Source organism: Rhinichthys klamathensis, unplaced genomic scaffold (genome assembly GCF_029890125.1).
Source record: "Rhinichthys klamathensis goyatoka isolate OS25496 unplaced genomic scaffold, OSU_Roscu_1.1 h1tg000491l_1, whole genome shotgun sequence".
In the NCBI taxonomy this organism is placed as follows: Eukaryota; Metazoa; Chordata; class Actinopteri; order Cypriniformes; family Leuciscidae; genus Rhinichthys; species Rhinichthys klamathensis.
In genome coordinates, this window is record NW_026606977.1 from 187,536 (window position 1) to 209,255 (window position 21,720).

Genomic DNA, 21,720 nt, shown 5'->3' on the forward strand with positions numbered 1-21,720 from the left:
GGCCTTGTACTGTTTATGGACGCCACTGTCTCTGTTGAACCTGTGGCTGTCAACAGATGGCGCTGTGGTGCTTTTGAAGATTTCAAAAGGGTACAGAATTATAGAAAAATAAATAAATACGCTTTTAGAATGCATTGAATCTACTCTTTATTTTGTAATACTTGTGATACATTCTTAACCATTTGTTTAAAAAAAAAGTGAGTGATTGAGTGACGCAAATGTTTTGTGAAATGCGTGACGTCATATTCAAGCGACTTGTCATGCCTTGCTCATTTTGACATTCCGAAGATAAAGGATGACTGTGTAAATTATCTTTCAATAAACATTCAACGCGCGAAGGATGTGATAAACAACATGCTTATCTAAAGTTTGGAACTGCAAACAAAGGTGACGATTTTGTTACGTTTCTTCCAGTTGACCAGCAGCCGGTTACTTTACTGTAACAGTCTTACCAGGTTAAAGGTGTTAAATGTTTGTCTGGTGATTTTATTATTAATCATATATATATATATATATATATACACACACACACATTTAATTGGTATTTTTCACCGTTTTTTTAATAATATGATTGGTCTGTTTAATTAAAATATTATTTGAGTGCAGAATATGCAGAACATAAAAACGTGAATTCTCAAATATATGGCCGGCACATAGTTTGTGTGTCAAGATCAAGAGAGAGCTAAAGTATATGAAACATAACAGGTTATGATATATATCAATAAATAAAAAAGGACACCAACTAATCTATAATCAAAAACAGACAATGAGCAATGAATTATTGCATGTTGTTATCATTATGCTATGCTGTAGCTTCAAGCAATTACTAGGCATTTGCACAAACAAAAGTCACAGGATACGTGGTTAAGGTGTGATGCTAGAATAGTTGGATCTGTTTATAACTTCATAATGTCTGCCTAACTAGAAACAAAACGGTTTTGCTTTTGTGTGCAGACATTTCTGAGATTCCTCTTTGTTATTTTTTTTTCAGAGGTTCATCCATAAAGATGTGGCCAAAGCTTACCAGGTCGGTGACCTTTGTGACTCTACGGATATGTCGCCAAAGCAACCTAGCAACACTGAGGCCTCACATCAGAAGCATCTCTCATGGTTTCTGCCTGGACAGCAGAACTCAAACCATCCAGCCTCTCTGCAGCAGGTCTGGCCTTCCCTCCATCACACCGGCCCTGGGGCTTCAGCCCAGAAGAACTATAACCACAGACCGGTCGAGCTGGTATGAGAGCATTGCAGACTCCACGCCCGTATACCTCACGGAGCAGCTCCTCGTGTCCACTCAACAGATGACGGGACTGCCGTGGTGGGCCAGCATCGTGTGCACTACACTGACACTGCGCACTGCTATCACTCTCCCCCTGGGAATCTATCAGTCAATCATCATTGCAAAGGTGCTGCTAGATCATTTCAGCAAGAGGCTGTTGTAGTCATTGTCCATGTCTGGATGTGTGGTTGCGTAAAATCTTGTTGGTGTTTTTGTTTTAGCTATACACAACCATTCAAATGTTTGGGGTCGCTAAGATTTTTTTATGTTTTTAAAAGAAGCCACTTGCATTTATTAGATCAAAAATAACTGGAGTATTATTTCTATTTAAGCAGTTTTCTTCTTTCTACTAATATATTTTAAAATGTTTATTTTTGTAATGCAAATCTGAATTTTCAGCATCATTAGTGATGATCCAGTCTTCAGTGTCACATGATCCTTCAGAAATCATTCTAATATGCTGATTTGATACTCAAGGAACATTTATTATTATCAATGTTGAAAAGAGTTGTTGAAAACTGCTTAGTGTTTTTGTGGAAACCTTGATGATAAATATTCTTTGAATAAAAAGTTCTAAAGAACAGCATTTATTTGAAATAGAAATATTTTATAACATTATAATAGTTTTCACTGTCATTTTTGATCAATTTAATGCTTCTTTGCTGAATAAAAGTATTAATTTATTTCAAATAAAATCTCACTGACCCCAAACTTCTGAACGGTAGTGTATGTTGAGATGAATGTATTGTCATCAAATACTTTTCACCTATTTCTGCTAATTCACAGGCCCATTTAGTCTTTTCTTAAAAAGGATATATTCTTTGTAGAATTTCATTAAATCCCTTATTTAAAGTCTGCTTTCTCCTAAACAATAGCAAAAAATTTGATTTACATGATATTCCACCTTTTTTCTGACCCCTCACACTGTGTACTAACCAACAATAAAATGGACAGTCGTGGCCCAATGGTTAGAGAGTCAGACTGGTAGCCCAAAGGTTGCGGGTTTGACTCTCAATACTGGCTGGAAATGACTGAGGTGCCCTTGACATGAAGGCACGTAACCCCCAATCACTCCCTGGGCGCCACAGCAAATGGCTGCCCACTGCTCTGTGTGTGTGTGTGTGTGTTCACTACTCTAAATGTGTGTGCAACTTGGATGGGTTAAATGCAGATGACTAATTCCATGTATGGGTTACAATACTTGGCCGTCATGTCACTGTCACTAAAAGCGTCAAGCGATGGATGTCTATTCCATGTTCTGGTTGTGCTGATTTCTGAACTTTTTTAATTTTCATAAATGGTCTGAGTGGGCTAGGGATGGAGCTTTGCCATGTGAGTGGCTGGTATTTCAAACGCAGATTTCAAAAGCTCTTTTCCACAACAAGTTCCTTTCAATAAGTATATACATGACTAGGTTTAAAGTGAATCATTGAGTAAACAGCCCCTTCTCATGTGAATTTCTTTGTTTATCTGCACTTAGTACAGTATGGGAGGCACATCTTGGAGGTCAGCAGATATCGCAGAGAAAACACTGGAGATTATGTGCCTTATTAAGAATCTCTCTCTCTCCCACTCTCCCAGCTGTGGGATGTTTCTCTTGCCAAGAAGGAGAATTGAAGCAAAAGAATGTTCCTCCCCTCTTTCTTCCTTCCCTACTGATGTCCCACAGTGTGAGAACATTAGCTGTAGCATGTCAGACCAACTCTTTTAACTAAAGTCTAAACAAGCAGAGATGAGGCCAAATCAATTGACCTTTTTAAATCGAGTTTGATCTGTAGCCATTGAAAATATGTGTGGGTGTCTCTATCTGAAAATGTTGCAATTTATTAAACTGAGTCAAAACACTGGTCCATCCAGGCTGTATTTCGGTTTTTAGTACCAGTGGCAGTGTCCAGTGAATTACAGATTTCTTAGGCCAGGGACTTTGTAACTGTTGGAAATACTTAAAAAGGCTGGGAAAAAAGTAACCCATGTGCCCTTTTGCCTCAGCTAGGTCGAAGCTCTGCAGAAGGAGATAGCTGTGTTAGCCCGCCAGTTACGCTTTGAGATCTCTGTGAAAGCCAAAGAGAAGGGCTGGTCAGAGAAAACATGCAGGTAGGAGATCATTTTTTCATGCCATCTACTTTGGCTCCCTCCAAAATCGCATACTCTCTTAAATAGTACTTTGTGAGTGCTAAAAAAATGTTATATGTAGTATGAATGTGTGTAGTATGAATGTATTCTGGGACATACTACATTCGCAATGTTGTCATAGTCATGTGACCAACCAACGTCAGTTGCGTCGCTTCACTGCCATTCACAAATCCTCTCCCGTGGCCTCATGGGATAGTAAAGTAGTAGGTCATCCGGGGATATTTGACCTTTTCTTTTATGAGAACTGTGAATTCGGACATACTTCTTTCGTCACCTACTGTTTTTCGCCTACTATATAGTAGGGAAGTATGCGATTTGGGACACAGCCTCTGTCTTGAGTTAAAGTCTTTGTCATATGAAAAGCCCATATCAAAGGTCTCCGAAAATAAGGAGTCTCATTTCACTGCAAAATCTTTTTGTTTTTATTTACTTGAAGCTAAGATACTAAGATTAGTTTTTTGTTTTTCATTTTGTTGGGATTTTGTTTTTGTGAGATTTTAATATAATGAACAAAACAATTGTCAATGATGGAAAAAAAAATAAACAATACATTTTTTTAAATATGAAATATTTATTTTCAAGTTTGAAATATTTCTCAACTTAAATATAATGTAATGAAAGGTATATTCAATATGAAAACAAGTTGTAATATCTAAAACATTTTTTAAAGCTGTTTATATATATATATATTACTGCAAAACATGATTCACTTCCCTCACACCAACATGGCCTGATAAAAACAGTATTATATTTCATTTCTCAGCTACACTATAACTTTGAAGAATTGAATCAACCTTTGGCTTAATTACAACAATTGCATCTACAGGTTTCATTTTAAGAAGAATCTGAAGCGAATCGTGTCTGAGCTTTATGTTCGAGATAACTGCCACCCATTCAAGGCCAGTTTGCTGATCTGGGTCCAGCTGCCCATGTGGGTGTGTCTGTCTCTGGCCCTGCGTAATCTCAGCCTGGGAATGGGACATGTTCCCCTGGGTGAGTCACATCCATGAGTCTATTACTTTTTCCAGATGTGCTCTTTAGTTGCATATATTTAGCAATGCAACCAACTTCCTCATAATCACCTGAAGAGAGGCTTTTAATGAACTAACATGCATATTTCTGCACACACTCATCAGCATCAGATGCCGGTTTAGCAACAGGGGGCGCTCTGTGGTTCCCAGACCTCACTCTCCCAGACTCTACCTGGATCATTCCCGTTTCTCTTGGCCTCATCAACTTGCTCATCACAGAGGTTATACATCATCACATATTTGCTGATGATCATTATATATAAGTGCATTACAGCACTTGTATATGTATATAAATATACGTACAGTGGGGTTCAAATGTCTGATACCACTAATGAAAATTATAAATATATATATATATACACCTACATATATACAGTATATAGTATTTATTTGTTTTCATTTGTTTATTTTTCTTAATTGTTATATAATCATATAATACAATTTCCCATAATATATTATAATTGTTAATATAATGTAAAATGATTGGTCACACTTTACAATAATGTCTCATTTGTTAACATTAGTTAATACATTAGCTAACATCAACTAACAATGAGCAATATATTTTACTGCATTTATTAACCTTTGTTAACGTTCGTAAAAATCGTATTTGTTCATGTTAGTTCACAGTACATTAAAAATGTATTAGTAAATGTGGATATGACCATTAATCAAGATCAATAATTGCGTTAGAAGTATTGTTTATTGTTAGTTCATGTTAAAGGGTTAGTTCACACAACATTCTGTCATCATTTACTCACCCTCGTCGTTCCAAACCTGTAAGACTTTCGTTCATCTTCGGAACACAAATGAAGATCTTTTTGATGAAATCTGAGAGCTTTCTGTCCCTCCATTGACAGCTACGCAACTACCACTTTGATCCTTTAAAAAGTTCATAAAGAGATCGTACAAAATTCATATGAAATGAGCAGTTTAGTTCAAAATTTCTGAAGAGACTCAATCGTTTTAAAGGATGAATAGATTGAATTTATGCTTTTGTTCACATATTAACATTGATCAGCAAACATAAACAGAAGCTCAACCATATGTGCTTTGATGCGTGAGAACAAACCTCATTGGTTCTCATTGGTTCACTCAAAATCTAGACTAAACTGCTCGATTCATATGAATTATTACTTTGCGATCCCTTTTGTTAACTTTTTGAAGCGTCAATGTGGTAGTTGTGTGGTGGACTGTCAATGGAGGGATAGAAATCTCTCAGATTTCATCAAAAATATGTTCATTTGTGTTCCGAAGATGAACGAAAGTCTTACGGGTTTGGAACGACATGAGTGTGAGTAATTAATGACAGAATAGACATTTTTGGGTGAACTATCCCTTTAACTACTATAGTTAACCAATGTTAACAAATGAAACCTTATTGTAAGTGTTATCAAAGTCTAATTCGAATATATTTTTCTCATTTTCATTTATTTATTTATATATATAAAATTGGGGTGAAATATGACTCGTTCTTGGCAGGTTTTATGAGGTTCACCGATTATTTTACAGTTAATGTTTTGCTTGTTTCTTATCTTTTATTTCTTGATCTGGTTTTCCAGATTTTTGCCCTGAGACAACTAGAGGCTTCAAAGTTCCAGAAGTATGTGACACACTTCATCAGAGGAATATCTCTGGTGATGATTCCTATAGCCGCCACAGTCCCGTCAGTAAGTATCCCTGTACATTCAACTATTATCTGCTCTATCTGTATACTGTAACTTTACAAGTTTCAACATGTATGACATGAATGAATATCGCTCACGTTTTCAAGTGACGATGTTTTTCCAAAAGAGTGGTACATGATGTCTTCTGTACATAGACAGATATGCTCTGTTCTGACACTTTTGATCTTGTGAAAGAAGGGGCATATGAAGGGTTATGTTTTTGAAGCCCACCTGGTTACACAAGACAGATGTTGTACATTTTTGGTTTGATATCTCCAGCAGATGTACAAATCGATGTCTCCTGCTTATCTCTCTGTAGACGTATTTGTGTTTAGTCTCCAGTCCTTTCTTACTTAAGAGCAATAGATGAGATGTTGGTCTTGAGAATGCTTCATAAAAAAACAGCACAATGAATTCTAATCAAATTAAAATGTTTTAAAGGGATAGTTCACCCAAAAAAATTAAATTCTGTCATCATTTACTCAACTTCATGTCGTTCCAAACCCGCAAGACTTTCGTTCATTTTCGCAACACAAATAAAGATCGTTTTGATTAAACCTGAGTTTTCTGTCCCTCCGCCGTAGATCGCTACGCAACTGACACTTTGAAGCTTCAAAAAGTTCATAAAGAGATCGTAAAACTAATCCAAATGAATTGAGCGTTTAGTCCAAATTTTCTGAAGAGACTTGATTGTATTATATGATGAACAGATTGAATTTAGGCTTTTATTCACATATAAACATTAATCAACTCACACATCAGTTGTGGCAAACCGAAGCTCAAGCATGTTTGCTTGATGCGCGAGAACCAATGAGGTTCATTCTCGTATTACGCAACATGTTTGAGCTTCAGCAAGAACCAATGAGGTTCATTCTCGTATTACGCAGCACGTTTGAGCTTCAGCAAGAACCAATGAGGTTCATTCTCATGTTACGCAGCACGTTTGAGCTTTAGCAAGAACCAATGAGGTTCATTCTCGTGTTATACAGTACATTTGAGCTTCAGCAAGAACCAATGAGGTTCATTCTCATGTTACACAACACGCTTGAGCTTTAGCAAGAACCAATGAGGTTCATTCTCGTGTTACGCAGTACATTTGAGCTTCAGAAAGAACCAATGTGGTTCATTCTCATGTTACGCAGCACGTTTGAGCTTCAGCAAGAACCAATGAGGTTCATTCTCATGTTACGCAGCACGTTTGAGCTTCAGCAAGAACCAATGAGGTTCATTCTCATGTTACGCAGCACGTTTGAGCTTTAGCAAGAACCAATGAGGTTCATTCTCGTGTTATACAGTACATTTGAGCTTCAGCAAGAACCAATGAGGTTCATTCTCATGTTACACAACACGCTTGAGCTTTAGCAAGAACCAATGAGGTTCATTCTCGTGTTACGCAGTACATTTGAGCTTCAGAAAGAACCAATGTGGTTCATTCTCATGTTACGCAGCACGTTTGAGCTTCAGCAAGAACCAATGAGGTTCATTCTCATGTTACGCAGCACGTTTGAGCTTCAGCAAGAACCAATGAGGTTCATTCTCATGTTACGCAGCACGTTTGAGCTTTAGCAAGAACCAATGAGGTTCATTCTCGTGTTATACAGTACATTTGAGCTTCAGCAAGAACCAATGAGGTTCATTCTCGTGTTACGCAACATGTTTGAGCTTCAGCAAGAACCAATGAGGTTCATTCTCGTGTTACGCAGTACATTTGAGCTTCAGCAAGAACCAATGAGGTTCATTCTCGTGTTACGCAGCACGTTTGAGCTTCAGCAAGAACCAATGAGGTTCATTCTCGTGTTACGCAGTACATTTGAGCTTCAGCAAGAACCAATGAGGTTCATTCTCGTGTTACGCAGCACGTTTGAGCTTCAGCAAGAACCAATGAGGTTCATTCTCGTGTTACGCAGTACATTTGAGCTTCAGCAAGAACCAATGAGGTTCATTCTCGTATTACGCAGCACGTTTGAGCTTCAGCAAGAACCAATGAGGTTCATTCTCGTGTTACGCAGTACATTTGAGCTTCAGCAAGAACCAATGAGGTTCATTCTCGTATTACGCAGCACGTTTGAGCTTCAGCAAGAACCAATGAGGTTCATTCTCGTATTACGCAGCACGTTTGAGCTTCAGCAAGAACCAATGAGGTTCATTCTCGTATTACGCAGCACGTTTGAGCTTCAGCAAGAACCAATGAGGTTCATTCTCATGTTACGCAGCACGTTTGAGCTTCAGCAAGAACCAATGAGGTTCATTCTCGTATTACGCAACACGTTTGAGCTTCAGCAAGAACCAATGAGGTTCATTCTCGTGTTACGCAACACGTTTGAGCTTCAGCAAGAACCAATGAGGTTCATTCTCGTGTTACGCAACACGTTTGAGCTTCAGCAAGAACCAATGAGGTTCATTCTCGTGTTACGCAGCACGTTTGAGCTTCAGCAAGAACCAATGAGGTTCATTCTCGTGTTACGCAGCACGTTTGAGCTTCAGCAAGAACCAATGAGGTTCATTCTCATGTTACGCAGCACGTTTGAGCTTCAGCAAGAACCAATGAGGTTCATTCTCGTGTTACGCAGCACGTTTGAGCTTCAGCAAGAACCAATGAGGTTCATTCTCCTATTACGCAGCACGTTTGAGCTTCAGCAAGAACCAATGAGGTTCATTCTCATATTACGCAGCACGTTTGAGCTTCAGCAAGAACCAATGAGGTTCATTCTCGTATTACGCAGCACGTTTGAGCTTCAGCAAGAACCAATGAGGTTCATTCTCATGTTACACAACACGCTTGAGCTTTAGCAAGAACCAATGAGGTTCATTCTCGTGTTACGCAGTACATTTGAGCTTCAGAAAGAACCAATGTGGTTCATTCTCATGTTACGCAGCACGTTTGAGCTTCAGCAAGAACCAATGAGGTTCATTCTCATGTTACGCAGCACGTTTGAGCTTCAGCAAGAACCAATGAGGTTCATTCTCATGTTACGCAGCACGTTTGAGCTTTAGCAAGAACCAATGAGGTTCATTCTCGTGTTATACAGTACATTTGAGCTTCAGCAAGAACCAATGAGGTTCATTCTCATGTTACACAACACGCTTGAGCTTTAGCAAGAACCAATGAGGTTCATTCTCGTGTTACGCAGTACATTTGAGCTTCAGCAAGAACCAATGAGGTTCATTCTCGTGTTACGCAACATGTTTGAGCTTCAGCAAGAACCAATGAGGTTCATTCTCGTGTTACGCAGTACATTTGAGCTTCAGCAAGAACCAATGAGGTTCATTCTCGTGTTACGCAGCACGTTTGAGCTTCAGCAAGAACCAATGAGGTTCATTCTCGTGTTACGCAGTACATTTGAGCTTCAGCAAGAACCAATGAGGTTCATTCTCGTGTTACGCAGCACGTTTGAGCTTCAGCAAGAACCAATGAGGTTCATTCTCGTGTTACGCAGTACATTTGAGCTTCAGCAAGAACCAATGAGGTTCATTCTCGTATTACGCAGCACGTTTGAGCTTCAGCAAGAACCAATGAGGTTCATTCTCGTGTTACGCAGTACATTTGAGCTTCAGCAAGAACCAATGAGGTTCATTCTCGTATTACGCAGCACGTTTGAGCTTCAGCAAGAACCAATGAGGTTCATTCTCGTATTACGCAGCACGTTTGAGCTTCAGCAAGAACCAATGAGGTTCATTCTCGTATTACGCAGCACGTTTGAGCTTCAGCAAGAACCAATGAGGTTCATTCTCATGTTACGCAGCACGTTTGAGCTTCAGCAAGAACCAATGAGGTTCATTCTCGTATTACGCAACACGTTTGAGCTTCAGCAAGAACCAATGAGGTTCATTCTCGTGTTACGCAACACGTTTGAGCTTCAGCAAGAACCAATGAGGTTCATTCTCGTGTTACGCAACACGTTTGAGCTTCAGCAAGAACCAATGAGGTTCATTCTCGTGTTACGCAGCACGTTTGAGCTTCAGCAAGAACCAATGAGGTTCATTCTCGTGTTACGCAGCACGTTTGAGCTTCAGCAAGAACCAATGAGGTTCATTCTCATGTTACGCAGCACGTTTGAGCTTCAGCAAGAACCAATGAGGTTCATTCTCGTGTTACGCAGCACGTTTGAGCTTCAGCAAGAACCAATGAGGTTCATTCTCCTATTACGCAGCACGTTTGAGCTTCAGCAAGAACCAATGAGGTTCATTCTCATATTACGCAGCACGTTTGAGCTTCAGCAAGAACCAATGAGGTTCATTCTCGTATTACGCAGCACGTTTGAGCTTCAGCAAGAACCAATGAGGTTCATTCTCGTATTACGCAACACGTTTGAGCTTCAGCAAGAACCAATGAGGTTCATTCTCGTGTTACGCAACACGTTTGAGCTTCAGCAAGAACCAATGAGGTTCATTCTCGTGTTACGCAACACATTTGAGCTTCAGCAAGAACCAATGAGGTTCATTCTCGTGTTACGCAACACGTTTGAGCTTCAGCAAGAACCAATGAGGTTCATTCTCGTGTTACGCAGCACGTTTGAGCTTCAGCAAGAACCAATGAGGTTCATTCTCGTGTTACGCAGTACATTTGAGCTTCAGCAAGAACCAATGAGGTTCATTCTCGTGTTACGCAGCACGTTTGAGCTTCAGCAAGAACCAATGAGGTTCATTCTCGTGTTACGCAGCACGTTTGAGCTTCAGCAAGAACCAATGAGGTTCATTCTCGTGTTACGCAACACGTTTGAGCTTTAGCAAGAACCAATGAGGTTCATTCTCGTGTTACGCAGTACATTTGAGCTTCAGCAAGAACCAATGAGGTTCATTCTCATGTTACGCAACACGTTTTAGCTTCAGCAAGAACCAATGAGGTTCATTCTCGTGTTACGCAGTACATTTGAGCTTTAGCAAGAACCAATGAGGTTCATTCTCATGTTACGCAGTACATTTGAGCTTCAGCAAGAACCAATGAGGTTCATTCTCATGTTACGCAGCACGTTTGAGCTTCAGCAAGAACCAATGAGGTTCATTCTCGTGTTACGCAGCACGTTTGAGCTTCAGCAAGAACCAATGAGGTTCATTCTCGTGTTACGCAACACGTTTGAGCTTCAGCAAGAACCAATGAGGTTCATTCTCGTATTACGCAGCACGTTTGAGCTTCAGCAAGAACCAATAAGGTTCATTCTCGTGTTACGCAGCACGTTTGAGCTTCAGCAAGAACCAATGAGGTTCATTCTCGTGTTACGCAACACGTTTGAGCTTCAGCAAGAACCAATGAGGTTTATTCTCGTGTTACGCAGTACATTTAAGCTTCAGCAAGAACCAATGAGGTTCATTCTCGTGTTACGCAACACGTTTGAGCTTCAGCAAGAACCAATGAGGTTCATTCTCGTGTTACGCAACACGTTTGAGCTTCAGCAAGAACCAATGAGGTTCATTCTTATGTTACGCAGTACATTTGAGCTTCAGCAAGAACCAATGAGGTTCATTCTTATGTTACGCAGTACATTTGAGCAGTGGTGGCATTTCACAAAAACCTAGAGTATGGCATTCCCTCTGGGCATACATAGATAGGAGTAATTTGCGGGTGGGACATGTCCCCATCACTTTTTGCCAGGGTCGATTGTGTCCCCACCACTTTTGAAACATCTCACGGCACGGATCATGTACCAATACAAATAAATAAAACATCTCCAGTTAACTCTAATAGAGCATTCATTTTGTTCGTTTGTTAAATAAGAGGCAATCTAGTGCTGAAATGTGTTGTTTTTTAAATTAAGTCACCAAAGTGCTCGTTGCCGCTGCTGCTATCATCAGTGGCGCGGATATAGTGTTCTGTTGTGACTCGCGCACAGTCTTCACACGGACGCGCTTCAATCTGTTGTGGAGACTCCATTCGTTATGGTGAAATCACAAAACATAATGCACACAAAAAAAAACGTGTCCCTGCATGCCTACAACTACTAATAAACAATCGGTTTTGATGAGGGGAAAAAAAACTATACTGCGTAGTGCGGATTAGAACCCAGAACCTCTGACACCCTTGGCGAAAGTTTTGCCACTGGACCATTTAAGTATATGGAGATAATAGTTGGATCTATGTATGTATTAACGTGAATATTTTCGCCACTAACAACATACATTAGATCCCCCTAATGTATTTGTTAAACGACAAATTAAACACAATGTACTATACTATATAACTCTATTACACTATTAATTAAAACTCACAGTGAACGAACAGCATTGCAACCAATCATAAGAGCAGCGCTCATCTTGAACGTCACTTATAGACCTAACGCGTGTTTTGCCTTCGGATTTATTATCAAATTAATATTATAATTTTTTTTAGCAATTTTATTGCACGGAAGTATGAAGTAGGCTATAGCAAGAGTAGGAAATGCTACAAAGTCTTATGCCGTTTGGATGAAAGGAACTTAATAAATAAATTAAGCCCGATTTTACAGTGGGAAATCCGTGTTGATTTGCTGCTCCAGCATCACATTATGTAAACTTTATTTATTATGACAAACAACTACACAGATGCATATATATCAACGATCTATCAATAAATGCACACACGTTGGTTGTCGTCATCTGCTTTTGTTCTGACGCTGACGCTGCGGAGATAATACTGGAAGGAGTAGCCTAAACACTTTTAAAGGTGACAGCCGATTAATGAAACGCACATTTTTGGGGGGACTGGGTGGGAATTTAGGGGGTTAAAGCCCTCCTAAAATCTTTACCGAGCATTATCATTAGCTGATGTTTTATCTGAACTCTGACTGCTAGGGTATGGCAACGGCCATACTCTGCCATACGCAAACGCCGCCCCTGCATTTGAGCTTCAGCAAGAACCAATGAGGTTCATTCTCATATTACGCAACACGTTTGAGCTTCAGCAAGAACCAATGAGGTTTGTTCTCTTGCATCAAGCAGGTTCAGTTGAGCTTATGTTTATGTTTGCTGATCAATATTTATATGTGAATAAAAGCCTAAATTCAATTTGTTCATCATACAAAGCGACCAAGTCTCTTCAGAGAATTTGGACTAAACGCTCAATTCATATGGATTAGTTTTACGATCTCTTTATGAACTTTTTGAAGCATCAAAGTGTCAGTTGCGTAGCGATCTACGGAGGGACAGAAAACTCTCAGATTTAATCAAAAAGATCTTCATTTGTATTCCAAAGATGAACGAAAGTCTTACGGGTTTGGAACGACAAGAGGGTAAGTAATTAATGACAGAATTTTCATTTTTGTGAACTATCCCTTTAAGGGGTCCTAATGATTTGTTTTGTTCTTTCTGTTTTCCTGATTCATAGTCCATGTCTCTGTACTGGCTCGCCTCCAGTTGTGTTGGACTGGCACATAACCTGCTCCTGAGATCCCCTCGCTTCCGGGGCGTCTGTCGGATCCCTCCAACACGGTCAGACTCAGAAACTCCATACAAAGACATTGCAGCTGCCTTTGTAGCCAAATACATCAAATAGATGGATCCTGGACATTGCAGATTATTAGTGCATCAGCTTCTGAAAATGTGGAACCAAACATGTGGATGTGTGCAAACCGGTATTCATCCAACACTACACTGTAACCAGAGGAATATGGCAACAACAAAAAAATCTGCCTATCAGCCAGGAATCTCAGTATGAAGTCAGGACATGTTTATGAACAAATGCATTTGGAAAGAGACTCCAATAAGTAAAACAATTTTAAGATGATGTTAAAAATAAAAATTATTTGTGAAAAAAGGAATAGTCCTCCATTTTGTTATTAGTGTTGTTGCTCATAATTGGGGTTATGATTCTGGCCTGGCAGAAACAAATCACTGATTGAAGAAGTGACATGAGTCACGTACACTGTAACTACAATATTAAAAAGCAGAAATAAGAAAAAAGTGTAACAGGTGTTTAAAAAAGGTAGAAATTACTACTCTTTCATGCTTATTTCTAAAGATTGATCATCATGAGATTATGCATTATTTTAATCTTTTGTGTCACTATTCAAAAGTTAGGGGTCGGTAACAGTTTTTAAAATATTTTTGAAAGTATCTTCTGCTCACCAAGGCACAGGCCTGCCCGAAAAATACAGCAAAATAACATTGTTACATTTTTAACTGTGTTCTAATTGAATCTATTTTAAAATCAATTGAATGACTTCTTTCTGAACAAAAGTATCAAATAAAAAAAATTGTATTTATATAAATAAATCTGAATTTAACGTTTCTCTTCATGTTGATATAACTAATTTGAATCACTTTTTGGTTGTAAATTGGTTAATTTTGTTCAGTGTTATCTTTATAATATCATGCTTAGTATTATTTTTACATTATATAAATGTTTATTTATTCATTAAAATATATCTGTCACATACTTGAAAGTGGGATCCTTTGACACCCTAGCAACTACCCAAAATACCCTAGCAATCACCAAAAACTTTTCATCTAGCTAGCCTAAATCCATCAGAAAACCCAATCCATTCCAATGTATCACAAATAATACCAATAACAATAGAACCACGATATGCAAAATGAGCTTCCAAAATCATTGCCAAAAAAGGAGGGTATGTTTACTTGTGTTATTGTAAGTTCATGTCCCTGCTGGGCGGGTTTTAGTACCTCCATCCCAAGTAGAGAGAAGCAGCAGACTTTGAACCAGCCTGAGACCCTCCACATCTCACCATGCTCTGCTTTCTGCTATTACCACTGTTCGCGGTGTCTTCAGCGGACCGGCTGCCCCGCAGCTGCGGCACCTGCGACCCGAGTCAGTGCGCTCCGCTGCCGGCCGAGGGCTGCTCATCAGGGGCGCTGTTGGACGCGTGCGGCTGCTGCGAGCTCTGCGCGTCTGGAGCGGGAGAGCCGTGCGGGGGACGCGGACCCTCGGCCAAGCGCTGCGCGTCCGGACTCGAGTGCGTCAAGAGCGACAAAGACAAGAAGACTAAATCAGGGGTCTGCGTGTGCAAGGGCAACTATCCCGTGTGCGGCACTGATGGCGTCAACTATAACAGCGGCTGTGAGCTCAAAGAAGCGAGTGTGAAAGCAGTGAAGGAGAACAAACCCGAGATTAAGATTCACAACAAGGGCAAATGCGCTCAAGGTGAGGTTCTTTAACATTATAATAGCATGTAATAGCCATTTATCAGTCAACACTTTAATAACTTGAATTAATAATTAAAATGTTTACATTAAATAATGCTTATCAGTAAAAGTGCATGATGTGGATAGAAATGTCATGAAAGTTATAATTTATATCATGAGCTATATGGGATTCCGGTGAATATTTATACCCTAGCCTATATAAATGTCTATTTAGTCACATATAGCTACAGTCAAAATTAGCCTTGAATATTTTCATATTCCCAAGGGAAAAAATAATAGTGTTTGTGACAACATGCAATGGCTGTCAACCCGGGGTAAGTTGTCACAGTGGAGCCTGTTAATTGGAAGCCTATAGGCTTTTAGCTCAACAGTGAAACAAATCGGAAACAGCAAATGTTTAAATGTTATCATTTTTAATTAATAAACTGTATAAGTAATTTATAATATTTACAAGCACATGTGACAACTCGCCCTGATAATGGAAGACAAAAGTCACAGTTCCAATTTCAGATTCTGCTCATTTTTGATACGAGTCTTTACATATAACACAAAGTAAGTGCATGCAATGGATGTAATGCATTATGTATCTATGTGAATGCAATGGAATTCAGACATTTCCATGGGTGTGATTTAAGCGTCCGAAAATGTTTCGGGGCCACTGTAAACTGTTGACAAATTTTGTATACAGTCAGTGATGTTGGTTAATTCATCTTTATTTGACAACTCATTGATTAATTATGTCTCTTGGGCCCCAAACAGAAGCAAAAAAAACATCATGTGCCTATGGTAATGAAAATTATAATGGCTCACTGTTTATGTAAGAACATTTAGTGTTTTGAAGTAACGACCCGCAGCCATTTAAAGTTCAGTTTTTCATTTAATCCAGTGTAGAATTTGACCGCGAGGCCTGATATACAAGGATCAGATTGTATGTGCAGAGAAATGAAATGCTGGCCTTTCTGCACAGCTGCGTCAACAACTTTGCTACTTTAGATTAATTTTTGCCTTGTTAATGCCCTATGATCCATTCGCTCACATGATTCAGCTGTCATGTGCTTTGTGTTTAGGATTCTTTTCTCCCGGGATCACTAATACACTGACCTGTAATACTAATGTCCTGTACTTTCTCCCCGAGACAAATAAATTGTACACACACATAATCACATATACATTGACAGTGTGAATTAAGGCAACAACGGAACAGGCCAGAGGCCATTGTTTCCATACAGGGTGGTAACATTCTGCTATCCCTGAACAGACATGTCTGAAATTCCAGCCTCTCGGGTGGATTTTCAATAGTGAAAAGGGAGATCAGCCCCGATCAAATAGCAATGTCTCGTTTAGCAAAACACACAGGCAGACTGTTGCTTTAAAGCAAAGTCAGACCGCTTGAATCAGTGAACCTGCATATAATTCATTATAACCGCATTCTGGCATGGGATTAAGAGCCAGATGATATGGAAAAGCTCCTCTAGCAGAGCTTTCTCTGAGGCTTCTACTAATAGACCCATAAGTTGACAATATGATAGAAGTTGAACTCAACAGGAGAAAAGAAGGGGTGCAACCAGTGCACTGTGATTCATTTTAACTTCACTGTAAGAAAAATCCTGACGTTTTTAACCAAGAAAAACTGGCGGCTGTTAGCTGTGGCTAAAATAATGTAATTATCATTCATTTAACAACATAAGGTGTAACATAAAACCCTGTACATATAGCCTAACTGATAAAAACAACCAAGAAGAAATATAATTATTCAATTTCAAATGAAAACCCATCAAATGTCAAGTGTCGGATGGAATTCTGAGAATGTTAGTTTACGACTTGTCACTGTACATTATAAGATGATTTGTTCTTTTTTTACTTATAAAAACAATATATTTAAAAGCTTTTTACTGTACAATTATATGAAATGTAAGGTTAGATCTGTTTTCAACAAACCATCATTAATTAAAAGAGCGTGTGAGGTAATAATAAAGCTTGTTGAATGACATTGAGAACCTTTGTCTAACTTTTATAGCCTAGCCTACTTTATAACTTGTTTGTCCAGTTTACAAGTTTTAATTAATCCTGTGGGCACAAGACATTATCTCACCTAAAGTAATCTCAGTCCATGTGGGGTTCTTACAGGCTTAACAGTAATCTACATATTGCATTATTTCATACTTGAGGCATTTGCATATTTTAGTGTTGATAGTATATGACTCAGAAATTAAGTGATAAGAGCGTAAATAAACTTGTGGACAAGAAATACTGATTGGAGTTAAAATTATTTTTATAATTTTATATTTTAGCACTAATGTCATCTGAAGTTTTTGATATGAATCAGACACTACTGTAGATGGAATGGAAGCTTGTTTCCACTATATGAAATAAAAAAAATAAAAAAAGTTATTGCAACTTTTTATCTCACAATGTCTGACTTTATGTATATTATATTTTTATTGTTTAATCGAACTTGTAGGGCCATAAAAAACAAATATTCCCTCCAGACATCACTTTTGGACACTAGGCCTACGTCACAATAGGGGGGGAAAGACAATCGCAAATTCCGCTTCATGCCGCTTTAATGGAAACAACATCGGAATGAATTCAAAATTCATAATGTTGTGTTCAATGGAAGAAAAAGTCATTTTGACACTATTTTTTTTCATTTTTGAGAGAACTATTCCTTTAGGACCAACAAGGTCATTGTCTACATTACAATCTCTCCGTCACTGTATTGTGCAAACTCTGTCCCAGAATGCCTCACTCTTCCAGACATGCTGATAACCTTAGTGTGGCATGATGATTATATAATATGCAACTTCTAAATCATTTCGTGTCATTCATGTCCAATGCAGGACCGGTTATAGTGACAGCTCCTGGCGAGGTCTGGAACGTGACCGGTTCACAGGTCTTCCTAAGCTGTGAAGCCACTGGGATACCAACACCTGTGCTCACCTGGAGAAAGGTAGAGAATCAATTTAAAAAAGGCAGTGAATCTTTCCATATTGCTTTTGTAAGTAACGTATGAGAGCTGTTCTTTTTTCATGTATCAGATCCTATAGCACAGGCCCAAGTCTCATATGGAAAAGAGGAAGGATGTGTTTGTGTGTACTATGTCAAAGGATGTCCACCTCTATGAATAACACAGCACAGAAACAATAGCACCACAAACAGGGGAGGGGTCAGGACAGGAAGCACTTTATCAAGCATGTCATCAGCCATCACATTTTTCCATTCTAGATGCGATTTCTCCTTAAAGATAGAATCAAAGAATTCCATGGGACTGGATTCTCCTTTGTACTGGCTCTAGAGTCACTAATATGAAAAGCCACAGCGGATAACCGGATGCAAAAAATAACGAGGTGATTTCCCAGGGAAAAGCAAAAAGCTCATAATTAACCCCTCTCAGCTGCTACAGGAAACCTGAAACCCTGGGAAATATTAGTATTTAAAAACATTTGTTTACTCTATCGTATTTTCCATCCATAAATTAGTTTAAAAAAAAAGTTATTTCAACAAGAAGTAATGTGGGCTGCATTTTCTTATGGGGTTTCTGATGATCAGGTTAGTCATGCTTCATAAAAAGTGGAAACTAGATTATGTCCTGGCTAAAGAATTTCACCCTTGCCTCAGACTGAGAGGCCCAGGGGTATTTTAATTACAGTGATGAAGCACTGGAGACCCACAAAAACTTGAGATCAAGGAAGGAGATTACAAAGTTTAAGCGATAAAAACTAAGTCTGGTGGACAGAAAAGAGAAAGAGTGAGAGGATTTTGAAAAATAAGATACATTCGCATTTCTTTCGTTTATTTTATTCTATTTAATATTGTCATCACATACAACAACAACGATAATATTAATTATCAATATATTATTAATAATAATAACAACACTAATATTACTACTAATATAAAATATTATTATTATTAAGAATTGATCATTTTCCACATAAATTGATAGGCAGATAATATAATGTCCAATGAAAAATGTTTGTTTAATTCGAAAAATTCAAAATAGAAGCAGTTTACAGTGTTTTAGACCTAACTTAAGTAAGCCTTATCTCAGAATGACCCTGAGTTTAAAGGGATAGTTCACCCAAAAATGACACACACAAAAATCTTCTTTTGTGTTCAGCAGAAGAAAGAAATTCACACAGCTTTGGAACAACTTGAGGGTGAGCAAATGACAAAATTGACCGAATTTTCATTTTTGGGTGAACTATCCTGATTTCACATGGCTGTTGTTTATCATGACAGCATATAAAACTGCAATACATACTCTAGTTTAAGATTTATTGTGTCTGGTTCCACATGTGGTTATGGTTTAGTGAAAAAAAGCATTGCTTATCTGCACAAATGAAACATTTCTTCTTGTAGAGTCTGGTGAAACTTAATCACGCATAACCACAGAACGAACAAGCTGTAATTTGCTGCAAAACCATGTGCTTAGCGATTTATATGGTGAAATTTGTTCTGCATTAACCCACAGTCAGAGTGTAGAAGTAAAACTCTTTATGGCTGTTGTGATTCTCATAGGTATCTGACAGCAAAGGCAAGTATGTGCCGCTCCCAGGAGACAAAGACAACCTGGCCGTCCAGACCCGTGGAGGCCCGGAAAAACATGAGGTTACTGGCTGGGTGCTAGTAAGTGTGTTTTTTAGCTAAATATAAAAGCTCATCTTTCCACGTATAACTACAAGCTTTCTGCTACAAGTTACGAGTGATGTTTATTTGCGCAACACAAAACCGTTACAGCATTTATTGGCAGCGCTGCTCCGAAAGCATAGGCTCATCTCAAGTTACATTTGTTTGGAATTCTTTGCACTTATCGAAACATTCAGAACAGATTGGGTGAAAACTACGACTGATGGCCATCTGTTGCAGATATCTCCTCTTACCAAGAATGAGGAGGGCTCCTACGAGTGTCACGCCAGCAACATCAAGGGCGAAGCTTCGGCTGTGGGCATCATCCACGTGGTGGATTCCATCAATGACATTCCTTCCAAGAAGGGTGAGTGAGTGCAGTTGAACCACAGTTGACTTATCTGCAATACATTTGCACCTACTTTATGCTTTAGGATACATAAAAGACATTTGCATTAGTAGAGAATGTGTGCTGCACATGGCTGTGTTGAACATGTCCCATCATGCCGAGCTGTGTTTTCTTGGCCCACATCACCTGCCAGTTCCGTCAGCAAGATGGTTGCAGTGACAAGTTTCTACTGTTGCATTGGAACAGCCCATAAGTCAACTTGCTAAGGAACATTCTCTGGTTTTCAGTCAATCAACATGTTGCTACACTTAAGGCATGCTCTATAGGGCACAGCTGATCGGTTCCTGCTGTATGAGTAGCCAATGAGCTCACTCATCAACCTTCAGATACTTGGTCAGCATTTACTGTAGTAGTTGCAGCGCACTTTCAGAAACCCTCCACCTTCCCCAGCTCCACCTGTATAGATCTGCTACAGATGATTCACGTATGCTATTTTGTACAGAAACATATAAACATTGTCATATCCATGGCCATGCCAAACACTCTGAGAGTTGTCATGACAGAACTAAAATTAAAATGAAAACGTGAAATATAAAAATAAAAGCAAATTCAAAATACATAGGCCTACTATAATAGCATAAATAATACTAAAATAACACTGCTAAAATCTTAATCTGTTCCTCCTCACACATAAGATTTGGAATATAGCACACAAGTCATATGAACTACAATAATTATTTTTGTGCAGCAAACTAAAAAAAAACTGTAATTCTTCATTGTCATTGGTGTCTCTTGTCTGTTTGTATTCAGTGAAGGATAGCGAGCTGTAAGAGGACGTGGACTCTGACTGAGATGATGAATCGCACTACGTCTGTGCACTGAGGACAAGCACGTAGCATCTAGTGTAATCACTGCTCACACACACACACACCGCCTGAACCACAAACAGCAACTTGCACGTGGGCACTTTATTCTATAGAAGTTGTTCAGGCACACTCGCAAAAAAAACAGACCCAGACATTTCTCCTTTTGTATTCTTTAACTCACTCTACAATCTCTGTCCGCAGAACAACTTCGATACTGTAAAGCGCCAATCGGGACGACCATCAGATTGACTTTCTAAGAAATACTCTCGCTCATACACGTGAATACATATCTCCATGCAAACATTCAGGCATGAACACTGAATGCATTTGAGGCACTCAAATATCTCGTCTTCACTTATATGCATGCTTTGCGTGTTTTTGGGGATACAAATATTGTATAATTTCTTTAGTTTTCTATTTTGTTTTTGATTGACGTATATGGTCATGGACGATGTTCCTTCAAGGTTCAATTAAAACAAGACTACTTAATCTAAATCAGAGTTGCACAAAATATTTGCAATAAAGGGCCACAAATCTAACTTGATCGAGGGCCATGAGCCATAGGTAAATGTTTCATTATATCTAACTGCATTATATGAAAATGTAAAGCTCACTTATATTATCTGCCTTTAAATGCCAAAAAAAAAAAAAAAAAAAGTTAAAACAAAAGATCAATTAAATTAAACCGACAGAG

The 21,720-nt window shown here is 38.7% G+C and overlaps 2 protein-coding genes across 2 annotated transcripts; both read left to right on the forward strand.

The window, feature by feature from the left end:
- Positions 1–227: 227 nt before the first annotated feature.
- LOC130072489 (cytochrome c oxidase assembly protein COX18, mitochondrial) lies at positions 228–13,853 on the forward strand. Its single transcript, XM_056237612.1, has 7 exons — positions 228–387; positions 992–1,406; positions 3,273–3,373; positions 4,239–4,405; positions 4,549–4,664; positions 6,006–6,113; positions 13,408–13,853. The coding sequence occupies exons 2-7, from the start codon at positions 1,008–1,010 to the stop codon at positions 13,573–13,575; spliced, it is 1,059 nt and encodes a 352-aa protein (XP_056093587.1). The 5' UTR covers positions 228–387; positions 992–1,007; the 3' UTR covers positions 13,576–13,853.
- An 845-nt stretch (positions 13,854–14,698) lies between these two features.
- igfbp7 (insulin-like growth factor binding protein 7) lies at positions 14,699–21,465 on the forward strand. Its single transcript, XM_056237641.1, has 5 exons — positions 14,699–15,180; positions 18,023–18,132; positions 19,704–19,811; positions 20,052–20,178; positions 20,971–21,465. The coding sequence occupies exons 1-5, from the start codon at positions 14,766–14,768 to the stop codon at positions 20,988–20,990; spliced, it is 780 nt and encodes a 259-aa protein (XP_056093616.1). The 5' UTR covers positions 14,699–14,765; the 3' UTR covers positions 20,991–21,465.
- The last annotated feature ends 255 nt before the right edge of the window (positions 21,466–21,720 follow it).

Coding starts and splice junctions, on each gene's coding strand:
- LOC130072489 (XM_056237612.1), top strand. CDS start 1,008: ATGTGGCCAAAGCTTACCAGGTCGGTGACCTTTGTGACTCTACGGATA. Junction 1,407..3,272: donor AGTCAATCATCATTGCAAAG/GTGCTGCTAGAT, acceptor TGCCTCAGCTAG/GTCGAAGCTCTGCAGAAGGA. Junction 6,114..13,407: donor TAGCCGCCACAGTCCCGTCA/GTAAGTATCCCT, acceptor CCTGATTCATAG/TCCATGTCTCTGTACTGGCT.
- igfbp7 (XM_056237641.1), top strand. CDS start 14,766: ATGCTCTGCTTTCTGCTATTACCACTGTTCGCGGTGTCTTCAGCGGAC. Junction 18,133..19,703: donor CTGTGCTCACCTGGAGAAAG/GTAGAGAATCAA, acceptor TGATTCTCATAG/GTATCTGACAGCAAAGGCAA. Junction 20,179..20,970: donor TGACATTCCTTCCAAGAAGG/GTGAGTGAGTGC, acceptor GTTTGTATTCAG/TGAAGGATAGCGAGCTGTAA.